Source organism: Erythrolamprus reginae, chromosome 8 (genome assembly GCF_031021105.1).
Source record: "Erythrolamprus reginae isolate rEryReg1 chromosome 8, rEryReg1.hap1, whole genome shotgun sequence".
NCBI classification, from domain to species: Eukaryota; Metazoa; Chordata; class Lepidosauria; order Squamata; family Dipsadidae; genus Erythrolamprus; species Erythrolamprus reginae.
This window is the reverse complement of record NC_091957.1, coordinates 46325566-46341238: the sequence shown is the minus strand read 5'-3', so window position 1 is coordinate 46341238 and position 15673 is coordinate 46325566. Positions and strand designations below refer to the sequence as shown.

The 15673-nt window shown below is 43.6% G+C and overlaps 2 protein-coding genes across 5 annotated transcripts in view; both read right to left on the bottom strand.

Moving 5' to 3' along the window:
• The window catches only part of TRMT12 (tRNA methyltransferase 12 homolog), a 533403-nt gene that overhangs the window by 470533 nt on the left and 47197 nt on the right, over window positions 1–15673 (bottom strand). The window lies entirely within an intron of this gene.
• SYTL4 (synaptotagmin like 4) overlaps window positions 1–15673 on the bottom strand; it is a 56567-nt gene that overhangs the window by 15272 nt on the left and 25622 nt on the right. For all 4 annotated transcript variants that reach the window (XM_070759849.1, XM_070759851.1, XM_070759850.1 and 1 more), the window contains 5 exons: window positions 11707–11812; window positions 10134–10224; window positions 7674–7777; window positions 5486–5572; window positions 3801–3979 (listed from right to left, as the gene is read on the bottom strand). In XM_070759849.1, the coding sequence (XP_070615950.1) occupies window positions 3801–3979; window positions 5486–5572; window positions 7674–7777; window positions 10134–10224; window positions 11707–11812 (567 nt within the window). The remainder of the gene's footprint in view (window positions 1–3800; window positions 3980–5485; window positions 5573–7673; window positions 7778–10133; window positions 10225–11706; window positions 11813–15673) is intronic.

The window sequence follows — 15673 nt, the reverse complement described above, 5'->3', positions numbered from 1 at the left end:
CAACAATACCCAGCCTAACATCTCCAAGTAGCTATTTATTTATTATTTATTGATCAAATTATCTACAATAGACCTCTCCCCTTTTGTAAAGGGCGTGCATAAGTGCACCTTTGTGCCTACTGTTCCTGTCTTAATGTCTTTTTTATCTTTTCTATCTCTACTTTAATACTTATATTATGTTAAACACACTGCAATACAATACTATATTTGTATGACAAATAAAATAAATAAATTTATATGCTGCCCATCTCAGTCACGCAACTTTGGGTAGCTTACAATCCAAATAAAACAATATTGCCAAAGATTGGAACAGTAAAATGATAACTATAACATTAATAATAATGAGCCGGGGTGGCGCAGTGGGTAGAGTACTGTACTGCAGGCCACTGAAGCTGACTGCAGATCTGTAGGTTAGTGGTTCAAATCTCACCATCGGCTCAAGGTTGACTCAGCCTTCCACCCTTCTGAGGTGGGTAAAATTTGGACCCGGATTGTGGGGGCAATAGGCTGGCTCTCTTAAAAAGTGCTATTGCTAACATATTGTAAGCTGCCCTAAGGAGAAGGGCGGCATAAAAATTGAATGAATGAATGAATGAATGGACAAACAAAAAATAAATTGCTAGGCCTCAAAACCAGCTTTCTTATTTACAATGATGGTAATTCCCCCGCCCCATTCTATTTATTCACCCTGTTTACTAAGACTGTATTACTATTATAGAAACATAGAAACATAGAAGATTGACGGCAGAAAAAGACCTCATGGTCCATCTAGTCTGCCCTTATACTATTTCCTGTATTTTATCTTAGGGTGGATCTATGTTTATCCCATGGATGTTTAAATTCAGTTACTGTGGATTGATCAACCATGTCTGCTGGAAGTTTGTTCCTAGCATCTACTACTTTTTCAATCAAATAATATTTTCTCACCTTGCTTCTGATCTTTCCCCCAACTAACCTCTGATTGTGTCCCCTTGTTCTTGTGTTCACTTTCCTATTAAAAACACTTCCCTCCTGAACCTTATTTAACCCTTTAAAATATTTAAATGTTTATAGTCCTTCAGACTATACAGATTGAGTTCATGAAGTCTTTCCCGAGTTCTTCTCATCCTTCCTATTACCTATCTTAAAAAGTGCTATTGCTAACATGTTGTAAGCCACCCTGGGTCTAAGGAGGCATAAAAATCGAATAAATAAATAAAAATAAATAATATAAAAATAATGAAGAAATAAGCTAAGACAGCAGGGGAAATACAACAGAGTGGGAGGTGGGATCGTGTCTTTAATCTAATAAATACCCCAGGGTGACATAGCCTCACTTGGAGCCCAGATCACGTTTTAAGGTTCATTTTGCAAGAACGTTATGCCCTGGTTCAATGAATACATCACAATCAGTTACATTCACCTATCATGGATAGAAAGCATGGATTACAAGCACAGCTGATTTTCACAGTACAAAAGGCACCTATTGGGATGGCCCAGGGGCACGGCACAGAGATAACAAGGGCAGCTGGCAGTTCGAACCGCCTCTTTTATCGCTCCTAATTTCCCCAAACGCCCCCATGGTTCTGGCAAGTCCCAGAGCAAAATGATGACAAACACCCACACACAAAACTCAAGCAGCCTCTGGCTGCAAATAATCCAGCCCAACGCTTTGTAAAACCAAGGGCTGCACAGGAATAAATAACATTGGCTGCCGATTGGTTTCCGGACGCAATTGTTGGTTATGACCTATAAAGTCCTACATGGCATTGGACCAGATTACTTGTGGGACCGCCTTCTGCCGCATGAGTCCCAGCAACTGGTTCTACTTAAGAACCTGGTCATGGAACAAATTAAGTTCATAAGTAGAGGTACCACTGTATTTTCTCTGAAAGGTAAATGAGGCCCATCCCAGCAACCCTGCCCCCCCCCATCTATAGAAACATAGAAGACTGACGGCAGAAAAAGACCTCGTGATGCATCTAGTCTGCCCTTATACTATTTTTTGTATTTTATCTTAGGATGGATATATGTTTATCCCAGGCATGTTTAAATTCAGTTACTGTGGATTTATCTACCACGTCTGCTGGAAGTTTGTTCCAAGGATCTACTACTCTTTCAGTAAAATAATATTTTCTCATGTTGCTTTTGATCTTTCCCCCAACTAACTTCAGATTGTGTCCCCTTGTTCTTGTGTTCACTTTCCTATTAAAAACACTTCCCTCCTGGACCTTATTTAACCCATTAACATATTTAAATGTTTTGATCATGTCCCTCCCTTTTCCTTCTGTCCTCCAGACTATACAGATTGAGTTCATTAAGTCTTTCCTGATACGTTTTATGCTTAAGACCTTCCACCATTCTTGTAGCCTGTCTTTGGACCCGTTCAATTTTGTCAATATCTTTTTGTAGGTGAGGTCTCCAGAACTGAACACAGTATTCCAAATGTGGTCTCACCAGCGCTCTATATAGCGGGATCATAATCTCTCTCTTCCTGCTTGTTATACCTCTAGCTATGCAGCCAAGCATCCTACTTGCTTTCCCTACCGTCTGACTGCACTGTTCACCCATTTGGAGGCTGTCAGAAATCACTACCCCTAAATCCTTTTCTTCTGAAGTATTTGCTAACACAGAACTGCCAATACAATACTCAGATTGAGGATTCCTTTTCCCCAAGTGCATTATTTTACATTTGGAAACATTAAACTGCAGTTTCCATTGCTTTCACCATTTATCTAGTAAAGCTAAATCATTTACTATATTACAGACCCCTCCAGGAATATCAACCCTATTGCACACTTTAGAGTCATCGGCAAATAGGCAAACCTTCCCTACCAAACCTTCCCCTATGTCACTCACAAACATATTAAAAAGAATAGGACCCAGAACAGACCCTTGTGGCACACCGCTTGTAACCTGTCTCTGCTCAGAATACTTGCCATTAACAATAACTCTCTGATGTCTATGCATCAGTCAGCTTGAAATCCACTGAACTATTCAGGGATTAAGTCCAATCTTCACTAATTTATCTATCAGCTCTTTATGTGGAACCGTATCAAAGGCTTTGCTGAAGTCCAGATAGGCAATATCCACGGCACCACCTTCATCCAACACCTTTGTGACATAGTCAAAGAAATCAATGAGATTAGTCTGACATGATTTGCCTTCAGTAAAGCCATGCTGATTTGGGTCCAATAAGTTATTGTTTTTTAGGTGCTGATTTATCCTCTTTTTGAGTAGAGTCTCCATCATTTTAACTACCACTGATGTCAAGCTAACTGGCCTGTAATTACCAGCTTCTTCTCTACTGCCCTTCTTGTGGATAGGCACAACACTGGCCATTCTCCAATCCTCAGGAACTTCTCCTGTTAACAAGGATTGGTTAAACAAATCAGTCAGGGGGGTAGCAATGACAGATCTGAGTTCTTTAAGAACTCTGGGGTGGATGCCATCTGGACCCATTGCCTTATTTATCTTTAATCGTTCAAGTTCTTCTAAGACATCGGCTTCTAAGATCACTGGAGCTGAATCCGTACAGATGGAAGCAATGCTATATCCCTCTATAGTATTATTTTGTAAGGTGTCTTTTGAGAAAACTGAACAGAAGTAGCTATTGAAATGGTCAGCGATCTCCTTATTCTCGTTAATGCATGTATTATTCCCGGTACTAAGCTTCGTGATGCCGCAGTTTTTCTTCTTCCTATCACTAATATATACAATACTCAGATTGAGGATTCCTTTTCCCCAAGTGCATTATTTTACATTTGGAAACATTAAACTGCAGTTTCCATTGTTCCATCGCATCCCTGTGCCCAACCTACGGGTTGGACCGCTTCTTGGCTTCGTCCGCATAGGCCAGTTGGCGGCACTCCTTCACGTGGATAAAAAAGGCCTGGGTTTTTTCTTCGTAGCTCAAGGAGAAAGTGATCTCCCCCGTGACACTGATGTTGCCGAAGTCACCTGCCCCGCTGTAAATGCTGACCATGCTTCCCAGTGTGCTCTAAGAAAACCAGGAGAGAGAGAGAAAATAACGGAAGAATTATAGTTATAATTTATAGTGGTCTTTAACACATTCCCTGCAATAATTCTCAGCCACAGCCTCATAAATCAGCTGTTGCCCTCGGCTTCTGTCCCCATCTCGGCCATTTAAAATCCATCCTTTTTTAAACAGATTAACATAGAAACATAGAAGATTGACGGCAGAAAAAGACCTCATGGTCCACCTAGTCTGCCCTTATACTATTTCCTGTGTTTTATCTTAGGATGGATCTGTGTTTATCCCAGGCATGTTTAAATTCAGTTCCTGTGGATTTACCAACCACGTCCGCTTGAAATTTGTTCCAAGCATCTACTACTCTTTCGGTAAAATAATATTTTCTCATGTCGCTTCTAATCTTTCCCCCACCTCACCTCAGATTGTGTCCCCTTGTTCTTGTGTTCACTTTCCTATGAAAAACACTTCCCTCCTGAACCTTATTTAACCCTTGAGCATATTTAAATGTTTCGATAAGAGTTGGAAGGGACCTTATAGGTCATCTAGTCCAACCCCCTGCTCAAGCTGGAGACCTTACACCCGTGATGGTGAAACTATGGTACATGTGTCACAGTTGGCACATGGAACCATATCTGAGGGCACACAAAACGTTGCCCTATGTCATCTCCAGCGTGTTTTCAATCTTCTGGTGGACCTGTAGATGGTGAAAAATGGCCTAACGGGCCTACTGGAAGTTCATTTCTGAACTTCCGGTAGGCCCATTCGGCCCGTTTTTCCCCATCCATAGGCTTTGGAGGCTTTCCTGAAGCCTGGGGAGGGCAAAAAATGGCCCAACGGGCCTACTGGAAGTTCATTTCTGAACTTCCGGTAGGCCCATTGGGCCTGTTTTTCACCATCCAAAGGCTGTGGAGGCTTTCCTGAAGCCTGGGGAGGGCGAAAAATGGCCCAACGGGCCTACTGGAAGTTCATTTCTGAACTTCCGGTAGGCCCATTGGGCCTGTTTTTCACCATCCACAGGCTGTGGAGGCTTTCCTGAAGCCTGGGGACGGCGAAAAATGGCCCAACGGGCCTACTGGAAGTTCATTTCTGAACTTCCGGTAGGCCCATTGGGCCCGTTTTTCACCGTCCACAAACTTTGGAGTATTTCCTGAAGCCTGGGGAGGGCGAAAAATGGCCCATTGGGCCTACTGGAAGTCTGGAGACTGTGAACATGGCTTGTGCATGCATGTGTGGGGGAGCAGGGCATTGCATTATGCGTGTATGTGTGCTATCGCACGAGTGCACCCTTTCAGCACCTGAGCAAAAAAAGGTTCACCATCACTGCCCTACGCTGTTTCTGACAAACGGTAGTCCAATTTTTGTCTTCCTTGGAGCAAAGAAGACATCTTCCAAAGCAGAAACACGAAGGGGCAATCAGGGCCCACCAAAAATTGCAGGGCTGAACTAGGCAGGAAATCAGGAGCCTGAATTTGCTCTCTTCTGTAAATGCAAATTATTAGTAGAGAAACTCACCAAAGATGCACCACTGCGTATGCTATTTCGGCCTGCCCTTCTCCGATGAATTTCAACTAAGCTATCTATGTCTTCCTCCTCCTCCTCCTATGGAAAAGACATATATGCACATAAGTATCTCTGCGATAGCTGGAGGAATTGTGAGCATGCTCTGACATAAGAACACAAGAACATAAGAAAAGCCATGCTGAATCCGGCCACAACGCATCGAGTCCAGCATTCTGTGTCACACAGTGGCCCACCCATTGTCCATGGGGATCTTGAGCAGAAGGAGAAGGCAGAACCCTCCCTTTCCCTTGACCCCCAACAAATGGTACCCGAGGGAACCCTGCCTGCCTCAACTGACATAGAGGCGGCACATGGACATCCATTTCAACAGCCACCGATACACTCGGCATCCATGAATCTGTCTAATCCTGCCTTGAAGCTATCCAGGCTGACAGATGTCACGACCTCTTCTGGAAGTAAATTCCTTAAACCAACTACCCTCTGGGTGAAGAAATATTTCCCTTGATTTGTCCTCACTTTCTTACCTATGAGCTTTAGGGAGTGCCCCCTTGTCCTACTATAATGGGATAGAGAAAAGATTTTTTCTCTATCCACCTTTTCTATCCCATGCATGATTTTATACACTTCAATCAAGTCACCTCTTAAACTTTCCTCCCAAAAAAGAAATCTTGTGGACCCATCAAGATTCAAGGCCACTGTCTTCACAAGATATTATGTGGTGGCTTGCATATCACACCAAACCATGGTTTACAAATAAGAAAGACTGCCTTCACAGTTTCTGTAAGTTCTTGATATGGCTTCCTTAATTTTGTTGTTCAGTTATTCAGGTTTCACAGCTTAGCGTTAGATATGGCTAGGCCATAATGCCTTGTTTTTATTTTGATGTTAATACATTATTTTACTGTAACAGAATCAATGCTTATTTTTCTTTTCCCCCCCTTATCTTTCCTCACTTCTCTTTTTCTCCCCACCCCACCGCTTTTCTATTTACTTTATATTTTGTATTTGATAATACAGTGATACCTTGTCTTACAAACTTAATTGGTTCCGGGAGGAGGTTCGTAAGGTGAAAAGTTCGTAAGACGAAACAATGGAATCAATGGAAAACTGATTAATGCGTGCAAGCCCAAAATTCCCCCCCCCCTTTTTCAAGCCAAAGCGCCCATTTTTGCGCTGGTGGGATTCCCCTGAAGCTCCCCTCCATGGGAAACCCCACCTCCAGACTTCCGCATTTTTGCAATGCTTTAGGGAATCCCAGGATCGCAAAAATGGGCGCTCCGCTGGCAACGGAAGTCCGGAGGTGGGGTTTCCCAGTGAGGGAAGCCTCAGTGAAATCGCAGCATCGCAAAAACACGGAAGTCCGGAGGTGGGGTTTCGAGGACTTCCATGTTTTTGTGATGCTGCGGCTTCCCTCGCTGGGAAACCCCATCTCCAGACTTCCGTTGCTAGTGGAGCGCCCGTTTTTGCGATCCTGGGATTCCATCCTGGGATTCCCCTTCAGCATTGCAAAAACGTGGAGGTCTGGAGGTGGGGTTTCCGACGGAGGGGAGCCTCAGAGGAATCCCACCAGCGCAAAAACGGGCGCTTCGCTTGCAACGGAAGTCCGGAGGTGGGGCATCCCAGCGGCGGCAGTGGATTCGTAAGGCGAAAAAAGTTCGTAACAAGAGGCAAAAAAATTCCGAACCCTGGGTTCGTATCTCAAAACGTTCGTATGACGAGGGGTTCGTATGACGAGGTACCACTGTACTTTATAATTCAATAAAAATGCTGAGTATGATGCCTTATTTAATCATCGGAAGATTTTTTTAAAAAAAGCTAATAGTGGAGTAAATGCAACCGCTGCTGAGTTCTTTCATCGGATTTAGCCACGTTTTGTTCTAATTACAAGTGATTAGGCTCTAAATCCGACTTCCTTCATTTCTTTTCAGAGCTATGGACTCCAACTCCCAGAATTCCCTAACAAGAATTCCTCGATCAAGTCCTTGTCAAGAATTCCAGAACTTAAAACTCCACACAACTGAAGAAAATAAATCCCACACATTCTGATTTCCCAGCAAAAACGATTAGTGGTTTTAAGCCTACAAACCACATGGAGGCTTTCCTACAATGTGTGAACTTAGCCCTGGACTAAGGGCATATTCTCTTCAAGTATGAAATGTCTTCTTCTTTCAAAACTTACCGCTTCGACATTGAGGCCTGGGACTGACTTGCTTCTGTCTCCCAGAACTCCACTATCATTGACGGCATCCCCTGGTCGGAGATCAATCACAGACTTGGTGTATTCTGTAGAAAATAAGCTAAGATGTCAGGGAAGTCACTAATTTTAGCTTCACTGACCTAAGAAGGACATGTCTCTCCAACAGCCCGCACTGGCTGCCGATTGGTTTCCGGACTCAAAGTGTTGGTTATGACCAGTGAAGGGCTACCAAAATTTTTACTACCACACTGTGGGTGTGGCTTATGCAGGACGCCCTGCATTTTCTTTCAATATCTTTCAATGCAAATTGGGTGCTCTGGGGTGGAGCTCCATTTTTGCTACCCACTGCATTCCTCCCCGTCTGGGCAGTAGCCCACCCCTGGTTATGACCTATAAAGCCTTACATGGCACCGGACCAGATTACTTGCAAGACCGCCTCCTGCCACATGAGTATCAGCGACTGGTTAGGTTCCACAGAGTCAGCCTTCTCCAGGTCCCGTCAACTACACAATGTCATTTGGCAGGACCTAGGGGAAGAGCCTTCTCTGTGGGGGGGCCGTCCCTCTGGAATCATCTCCCCCCAGAGATTCATACTGCTCCCACCCTCCTCGCTTTTCGTAAGAGTCTGAAGACTCATTTATGCCACCAGGCCTGGGGTTATTAGATACTACTCCCTTGCCGACAAATGTATTGTGAGCTTGCTGACTGAATGGGTATGAGAGGTATTTTAATTGGTTTTTCAGATTTTTTTAGATTATTAACTTTAAGTAATTGGATTTTGATGTATATTGTTCTTTATATGTTGTAAGCTGCCCTGAGTCCTCGGAAAGGGGTGGCATATAAATCCAATCAATCAATCAATCAATCATAAAATGCTATGTCTCAAAATCAGCTCTCTTATTTACAATGATGGTAATCCCTCCCCCTTTCTATTTATTCACCCTGTAAGACTGTATTACTATTATAGAAACATAGAAGAAATTGACGGCAGAAAAAGACCTCATGGTCCATCTAGTCTGCCCTTATACTGTATTTTATCTTAGAATGGATATATGTTTATCCCAGGCATGTTTCAATTCAGTTACCAACTACATCTGCTGGAAGTTTGTTCCAAGCATCTACTACTCTTTCAATAAAATAAAATTTCCCCACGTTGCTTCTGATCTTTTCCCCAACTAACCTCAGATTGTGCCCCATTGCCCTTGTGTACACTTTCCAATTAAAAACACTTCCCTCCTGAACCAGATTTAACATTTAACATATTTAAATGTTTCGATCATGTCCCCCCTTTCCCTTCTGTCCTCCAGACTATACAGATTGAGTTCATTAGGTCTTTCCCGAGTTCCTCTCATCCTTCCTATTCTTCTCATCCTTTCTATTACCTATCTCCTTTCTACTTACGACTATAAACTTGTTGCTTTTATAGCGCTTAGATCCGTACACTGCTCCACACTGCTCAATGTACTTGATGGCCCTGTTCAGTTCCTTCCCCAATCTACTGCCCATCAACTACTTTAATTGCTACGAAAACTGATGAGAGTTATGGATCCGATACCAACATCTACTGTTGTGAGCCGCCCCGAGTCTTCGAAGCAAGGCGGCATACAAGTCTAATACATTATTGTTAAATTATTAATTATTAAATTATTATTATCTGGAAATCACCCCATTGGAGAAAGCTGGTTTTTTAAATTGTTGGGGTTTTCTAATGTAATTTTATAATTAGATTTGTTCCATTGTCCTGCCGCACGAATCCCAGCGACCGATTAGGTCCCACAGAGTGGGCCTTCTCCGGGTCCCGTCAACTAAACAATGTCGGTTGGCGGGCCCCAGGGGAAGAGCCTTCTCTGTGGCGGCACCGGCCCTCTGGAACCAACTCCCCCCGGAGATTAGAACTGCCCCTACTCTTCCTGCCTTCCGTAAACTCCTTAAAACCCACCTTTGCCGTCAGGCATGGGGGAACTGAAACATCTTCCCCTGGGCATGTTTAATTTATATATGGTATGCTTGTGTGTATGTCTGTTAGTATATGGGGTCTTTTTTTAAATCTTTAATATTTTAAATTGTCAGATTATTTATGATTTGTTTCCACGTGTTGTGAGCCACCCTGAGTCTTCGGAGAGGGGCGGCATACAAATCTAAGTAATAAATAAATAAATAAATAAAATAAATTGTTATACTGTTTTTATTATTGTTGTGAGCCGCCCCGAGTCTTCGGAGAGGGGCGGCATACAAATCTAATAAATTGAATTGAACTGAATTTATATGGGTCCTCCCACCTAATGTTCACTCCAAAGTCCTGGAAGTCTGGACTGGATATGGAAAAACAACTGACCCAAAACCAACAATGAAAACTGATGGCTGGGTCAGGAGCTGAACACAGAAGTTGGCAGTCTTGAAAGCCCAACTCTTTAATCTACGCAACGGTGCTTTCTACCTTACCTGATGGCCTCTGAATTCTCCTTGGGTTTTTTTTGAACAAGATTTCGTTTTCATCTGCCGAAATGGCATTCTGAGTCCCCCAAAGGGCATCCTAGGGAATAAACCAACTCATGTCAGGTTCAAACCAACAGGAAGACTTCGCTGAGTTCAAAGGACAGAAGAGTCCATCAATGTCACCAGGACACAATAATCCAATGGACGGTCAAAGTTAAATTGATTTGGTTTGATTTATTGGATTTGTATGCCGCCCCTCTCCGAGAACTCGGGGCGGCTAACAACAGTGGTAAAAACAGCATGTGACAATCCAATACTAAAACAGCTAAAAACCCTTGTTATAAAACCAATCATACATACAAACATACCATGCATAAATTGTAAAGGCCTAGGGGGAAAGAATATCTCAGTTCCCCCATGCCTGACGGCAGAGGTGGGTTTTAAGGAGCTTACAAAAGGCAAGGAGGGTGGGGGCAATTCTAATCTCTGGGGGGAGTTGGTTCCAGAGGGCCGGGGCCGCCACAGAGAAGGCTCTTCCCCTGGGTCTCACCAAACGGCATTGTTTAGTTGACGGGACCCGGAGAAGACCCACTCTGTGGGACCTAACTGGTCCCTGGGATTCGTGCAGCAGAAGGCGGTCCCTGAGATAATCTGGTCCGGTGCCATGAAGGGCTTTATAGGTCATAACCAACACTTTGAATTGTGACCGGAAACTGATCGGCAACCAATGCAGACTGCGGCGTGTTGGTGTGACATGGGCATATTTAGGGACCTAACTGGTCGCTGGGATTTGTGTGGCATAAGGCGGTCCTGGAGATAATTGGCGCTAGTTAAGGATCAAAGGAATTCATGAGGGGAGAAGGCTGGACTGAGGTTTCTTGTGGGAATATAAAAGTTCTTTACAACTAGATTGCAGAAAATACAACCTCAGAAATAGTGTTATCAACACCTGGAATGCATTACCTGACTCTGTGGTTTCTTCCCCAAACCCCCAAAACTCTTTAACCCTAGATTGTCTGCAGTCGACCTCTCCCCATTTCTAAAAGGTGGGTGGAGCCTGATGTTCCTTTCACGACTGACAAGCATGAGTGAATGGGGACATTTAAACCCCTGCTCAAAAACATGTCCCAAGCAACATATTCCAGTATTCAGATATAGCAGTGGTTCTCAACCTTTCTAATGCCGCGACCCCTTAATACAGTTCCTTATGTTGTGGTGACCCCCAACCATAAGTCTAGCGCCAATTCTCCCAATGGAACTTTAAGCTGATTGGCAGGAAGTTCAGAGGGACACCCCCACTGTAAACGCCTGATTGGTCGGATTGTAAAAATATGTCCCAAGGTGCCAGAATAGAAGGTTGAGTTCCTAGCACCATGGGAGATTTGTCTTTTCCCATGATCTTAGGCGACCCCTGTGAAACGGTCATTCGACCCCCAAAGGGGTACTGACCCCCAGGTTGAGAACCACTGAGATATAGCATCTTGGAAGAAAACATTTCTGACTTCCCCAAAACACATCCACACATTCTCTCTTCCATGGACGACCACCAGAATTGCTCCTCAGGCATCAGTAAACATACATTTTCTGGATCGGAGTGGGGAGTCTCCTTAAAGCCAGCAGGAAGGGTTAGGCTGGAGACCTTGACTCCCGATGGGCCGAGAGTGTTTGTCTTCTCTTGGCGAGGGCTGCAAAAAGCAAGCAGAAAAACAACAACAAAGATTATTATTATTATTATTTATTATTATTATTTATTGGATTTGTATGCCGCCCCTCTCCGCAGACTCGGGGCGGCTAACAACAATGATAAAAAACAACATGTAACAATCCAATTTAATAAGATAACTAAAAACCCTTATTATAAAAGCCAAACATACACACAAACATACCATACATAACTTGTAATGGCCTAGGGGAAGGAATATCCTAACTCCCCCATGCCTGGCGACAAAGGTGGGTCTTGAGTAATTTGCGAAAGACAAGGAGGGTGGGGGCCGTTCTAATCTCTGGGGGGGAGTTGATTCCAGAGGGCCAGGGCCGCCACAGAGAAGGCTCTTCCCCTGGGGCCCGCCAAACGACATTGTTTGGTCGACAGGACCTGGAGAAGGCCAACTCTGTGGGACCTTATCGGCCGCTGGGATTCGTGTGGTAGAAGGCGGTTCCGGGTGTATTCTGGCCCAATGCCATGTAGGGCTTTAAAGGTCATTACCAACACTTTGAATTGTGACCGGAAACCGATCGGCAGCCAGTGCAGACCGCGGAGTGTTGCAGAAACGTGGGCGAATCTAGGAAGCCCCACGATGGCTCTCGCGGTCGCGTTCTGCACGATCTGAAGTTTCCGAACACTTTTCAAAGGTAGGGACGAAATCTCTTAGATCCAACCCAGAGGTCCACCTGACTCAGCTTCTTAGGGAGACCAGATGTTTCCAAGCAGAACATCAGGTTAGTGCCCTCATTCTACCTTGGGATCTACTTTTGGTTTCTTGCCATGATTTGCATGCTGCTTTCCCAACATAATACGATCCCAAGGCATTCATTAGAAATGAACTAGAAATGAACTGATCATGTCAGACTAATCTCATTGAGTTCTTTGACTATGTCACAAAGGTGTTGGATGAAGGTGGTGCCGTGGATATTGCCTACCTGGACTTCAGCAAAGCCTTTGATACGGTTCCACATAAAGAGCTGATAGATAAATTAGTGAAGACTGGACTTAATCCCTGGATAGTTCAGTGGATTTCAAGCTGGCTGAAGCGTAGACATCAGAGAGTTATTGTTAACGGTGAGTATTCTGAGCAGAGACAGGTGACAAGCGGTGTGCCACAAGGGTCTGTTCTGGGTCCTATTCTTTTTAATATGTTTGTGAGTGACATAGGGGAAGGTTTGGTAGGGAAGGTTTGCCTATTTGCCGATGACTCTAAAGTGTGCAATAGGGTTGATATTCCTGGAGGGGTCTGTAATATGGTAAATGATTTAGCTTTACTAGATAAATGGTCAAAGCAATGGAAACTGCAGTTTAATGTTTCCAAATGTAAAATAATGCACTTGGGGAAAAGGAATCCTCAATCTGAATATTGTATTGGCAGTTCTGTGTTAGCAAATACTTCAGAAGAAAAGGATTTAGGGGTAGTGATTTCTGACAGTCTCCAAATGGGTGAACAGTGCAGTCAGACGGTAGGGAAAGCAAGTAGGATGCTTGGCTGCATAGCTAGAGGTATAACAAGCAGGAAGAGAGAGATTATGATCCCGCTATATAGAGCGCTGGTGAGACCACATTTGGAATACTGTGTTCAGTTCTAGAGACCTCACCTACAAAAAGATATTGACAAAATTGAATGGGTCCAAAGACATGCTACAAGAATGGTGGAAGGTCTTAAGCATAAAACGTATCAGGAAAGACTTCATGAACTCAATCTGTATAGTCTGGCGGACAGAAGGAAAAGGGGGGACATGATCGAAACATTTAAATATAGATTAGATTTATTGGATTTATATGCCGCCCCTCTCCGAAAACTCGGGTTAAATAAGGTACAGGAGGGAAGTGTTTTTAATAGGAAAGTGAACACAAGAACAAGGGGACACAATCTGAAGTTAGTTGGGGGAAAGATCAAAAGCAACATGAGAAAATATTATTTTACTGAAAGAGTAGTAGATCCTTGGAACAAACTTCCAGCAGACGTGGTAGATAAATCCAGTAACTGAATTTAAACATGCCTGGGATAAACATTTATCCATACTAAGATAAAATACAGAAAATAGTATAAGGGCAGACTAGATGGACCATGAGGTCTTTTTCTGCCGTCTATGTTTCTATGTTTCTAACTAGAACCCCAGACATGAAGATGCAGGATCAAAGAGCTAATAACACAACAGGAAAACAACAGAACTCACAACTTGAGAACACACAGAGAAGAAAATCACCAGCTTTTCCTTTTTAGCTAAGAAAGCAGACAGAGTCTAAATTAATTGAGCATGAGGGATCAATCTAGTCACGTACGGCTATGATTTGCAAAACACACTACCCAGTGTTTTATTTGTGGTTGATCTCATGCACAGTGTGGTAATTCCGCCCATCGCGTTCAAAACTAAACCACGGCTTCCAATCTCATTGGATGGGATCAAATAATATTTTTAGTCTTCGGACTTGATCTGCGAGTTTCCAAGATGCTAAGTCACAAGCAAATTGTTCAAGGGTTTAATGTGGTGTGTAAACCCAACTGCAGTGCAATTATGTTCGCACAAAGCTATCATTTACTGAACAAAGCACATGGGTCTTAAATGGCAAACCAAGATTGCAAACCACATTAAGATGAAACCATTGCTAAGCCTCCAGTAATCGCACTACTTTATCTTAGTGGTTGATATGGACATAGTTGTCTGTGTCAGGAGGCAACTATGAGTATAAAGACTTTCTGTCTGTCCCACGCCCTTGCTAATCAAATCTAATGTCAGCGTGCCAAATAGCATGCGAGAAATAAATCCAAGGCTTGGCCTTCTTCATAGTTCCAATTTATTAGAATCAGTTTCCGGTCACAATTCAAAGTGTTGGTCATCACCTATAAAGCCCTTCGTGGCACCGGACCAGGGTATCTACGAGACCGTCTTCTGCCGCACAAATCCCAGCAACCAGTTAGGTCCCACAGAGTTGGTCTCCTCCAGGTCCCGTCAACTAAACAATGTCGTTTGGCGGGACCCAGAGGAAGAGCCTTCTCTGTGGCGGCCCCGGCCCTCTGGAATCAGCTCCCTCCAGAGATCAGAACTGCCCCCACCCTCCTTGCCTTTCGTAAACTCCTTAAAACCCACCTCTGTCGTCAAGCGTGGGGGAACTGAAACATCTCCCCCTGCCTATGTAGTTTTCTGTGTATGATATGACTGTATGTATGTTTTTCATATACTGGGGTTTCTTGTTTTTTAGACTTTTTAAATGTATTATTGTTATTTTAGATTCTAACCATTAGATTTGTCATTATATATTGTTTTTATCATTGCTGTAAGCTGCCCCGAGTCTACGGAGAGGGGCGGCATACAAATCTAATAAATAATAATAATAATAATTAACAGGGCCATGTTAGCACAATGGGAGAAATCCGAAGCTAACATTACAAGGGTATCTTCACCCAGGTTAGAGTTCATTTCCTTGTATCTCCTCCAACAATCCCATCACATGAACCATACATCTTCTGTCAGTGCATCCTGCAACTCCCAATAGCTTCCAGCCAGATGCTGAACAAAAGCTGACCTTGAGAACCTAAAAGGAATGCGTCATAGCATGCAGCCACACACACTCCAAGTTCCAACAGAAATAAATATTCCAAAAGAACATAGCATAACGTGGCAGGCCAAAACCTCCAAGAATTCTGGCTTTGGCCTGATATCTTCCTTGTATCTAGTGAAGGGCTACTAAATTTTTTACTACCACACTGTGGGCGTGGCTTATTTTGTGGGTGTGGCTTGCTGGCCATGTGACCAGGTGGGAGTGGCTTGATGATCATGTGACCAGGGGTGGTTTAAAACAGTGTTTTTCAACCAGTGTGCCGCGACACACTAGT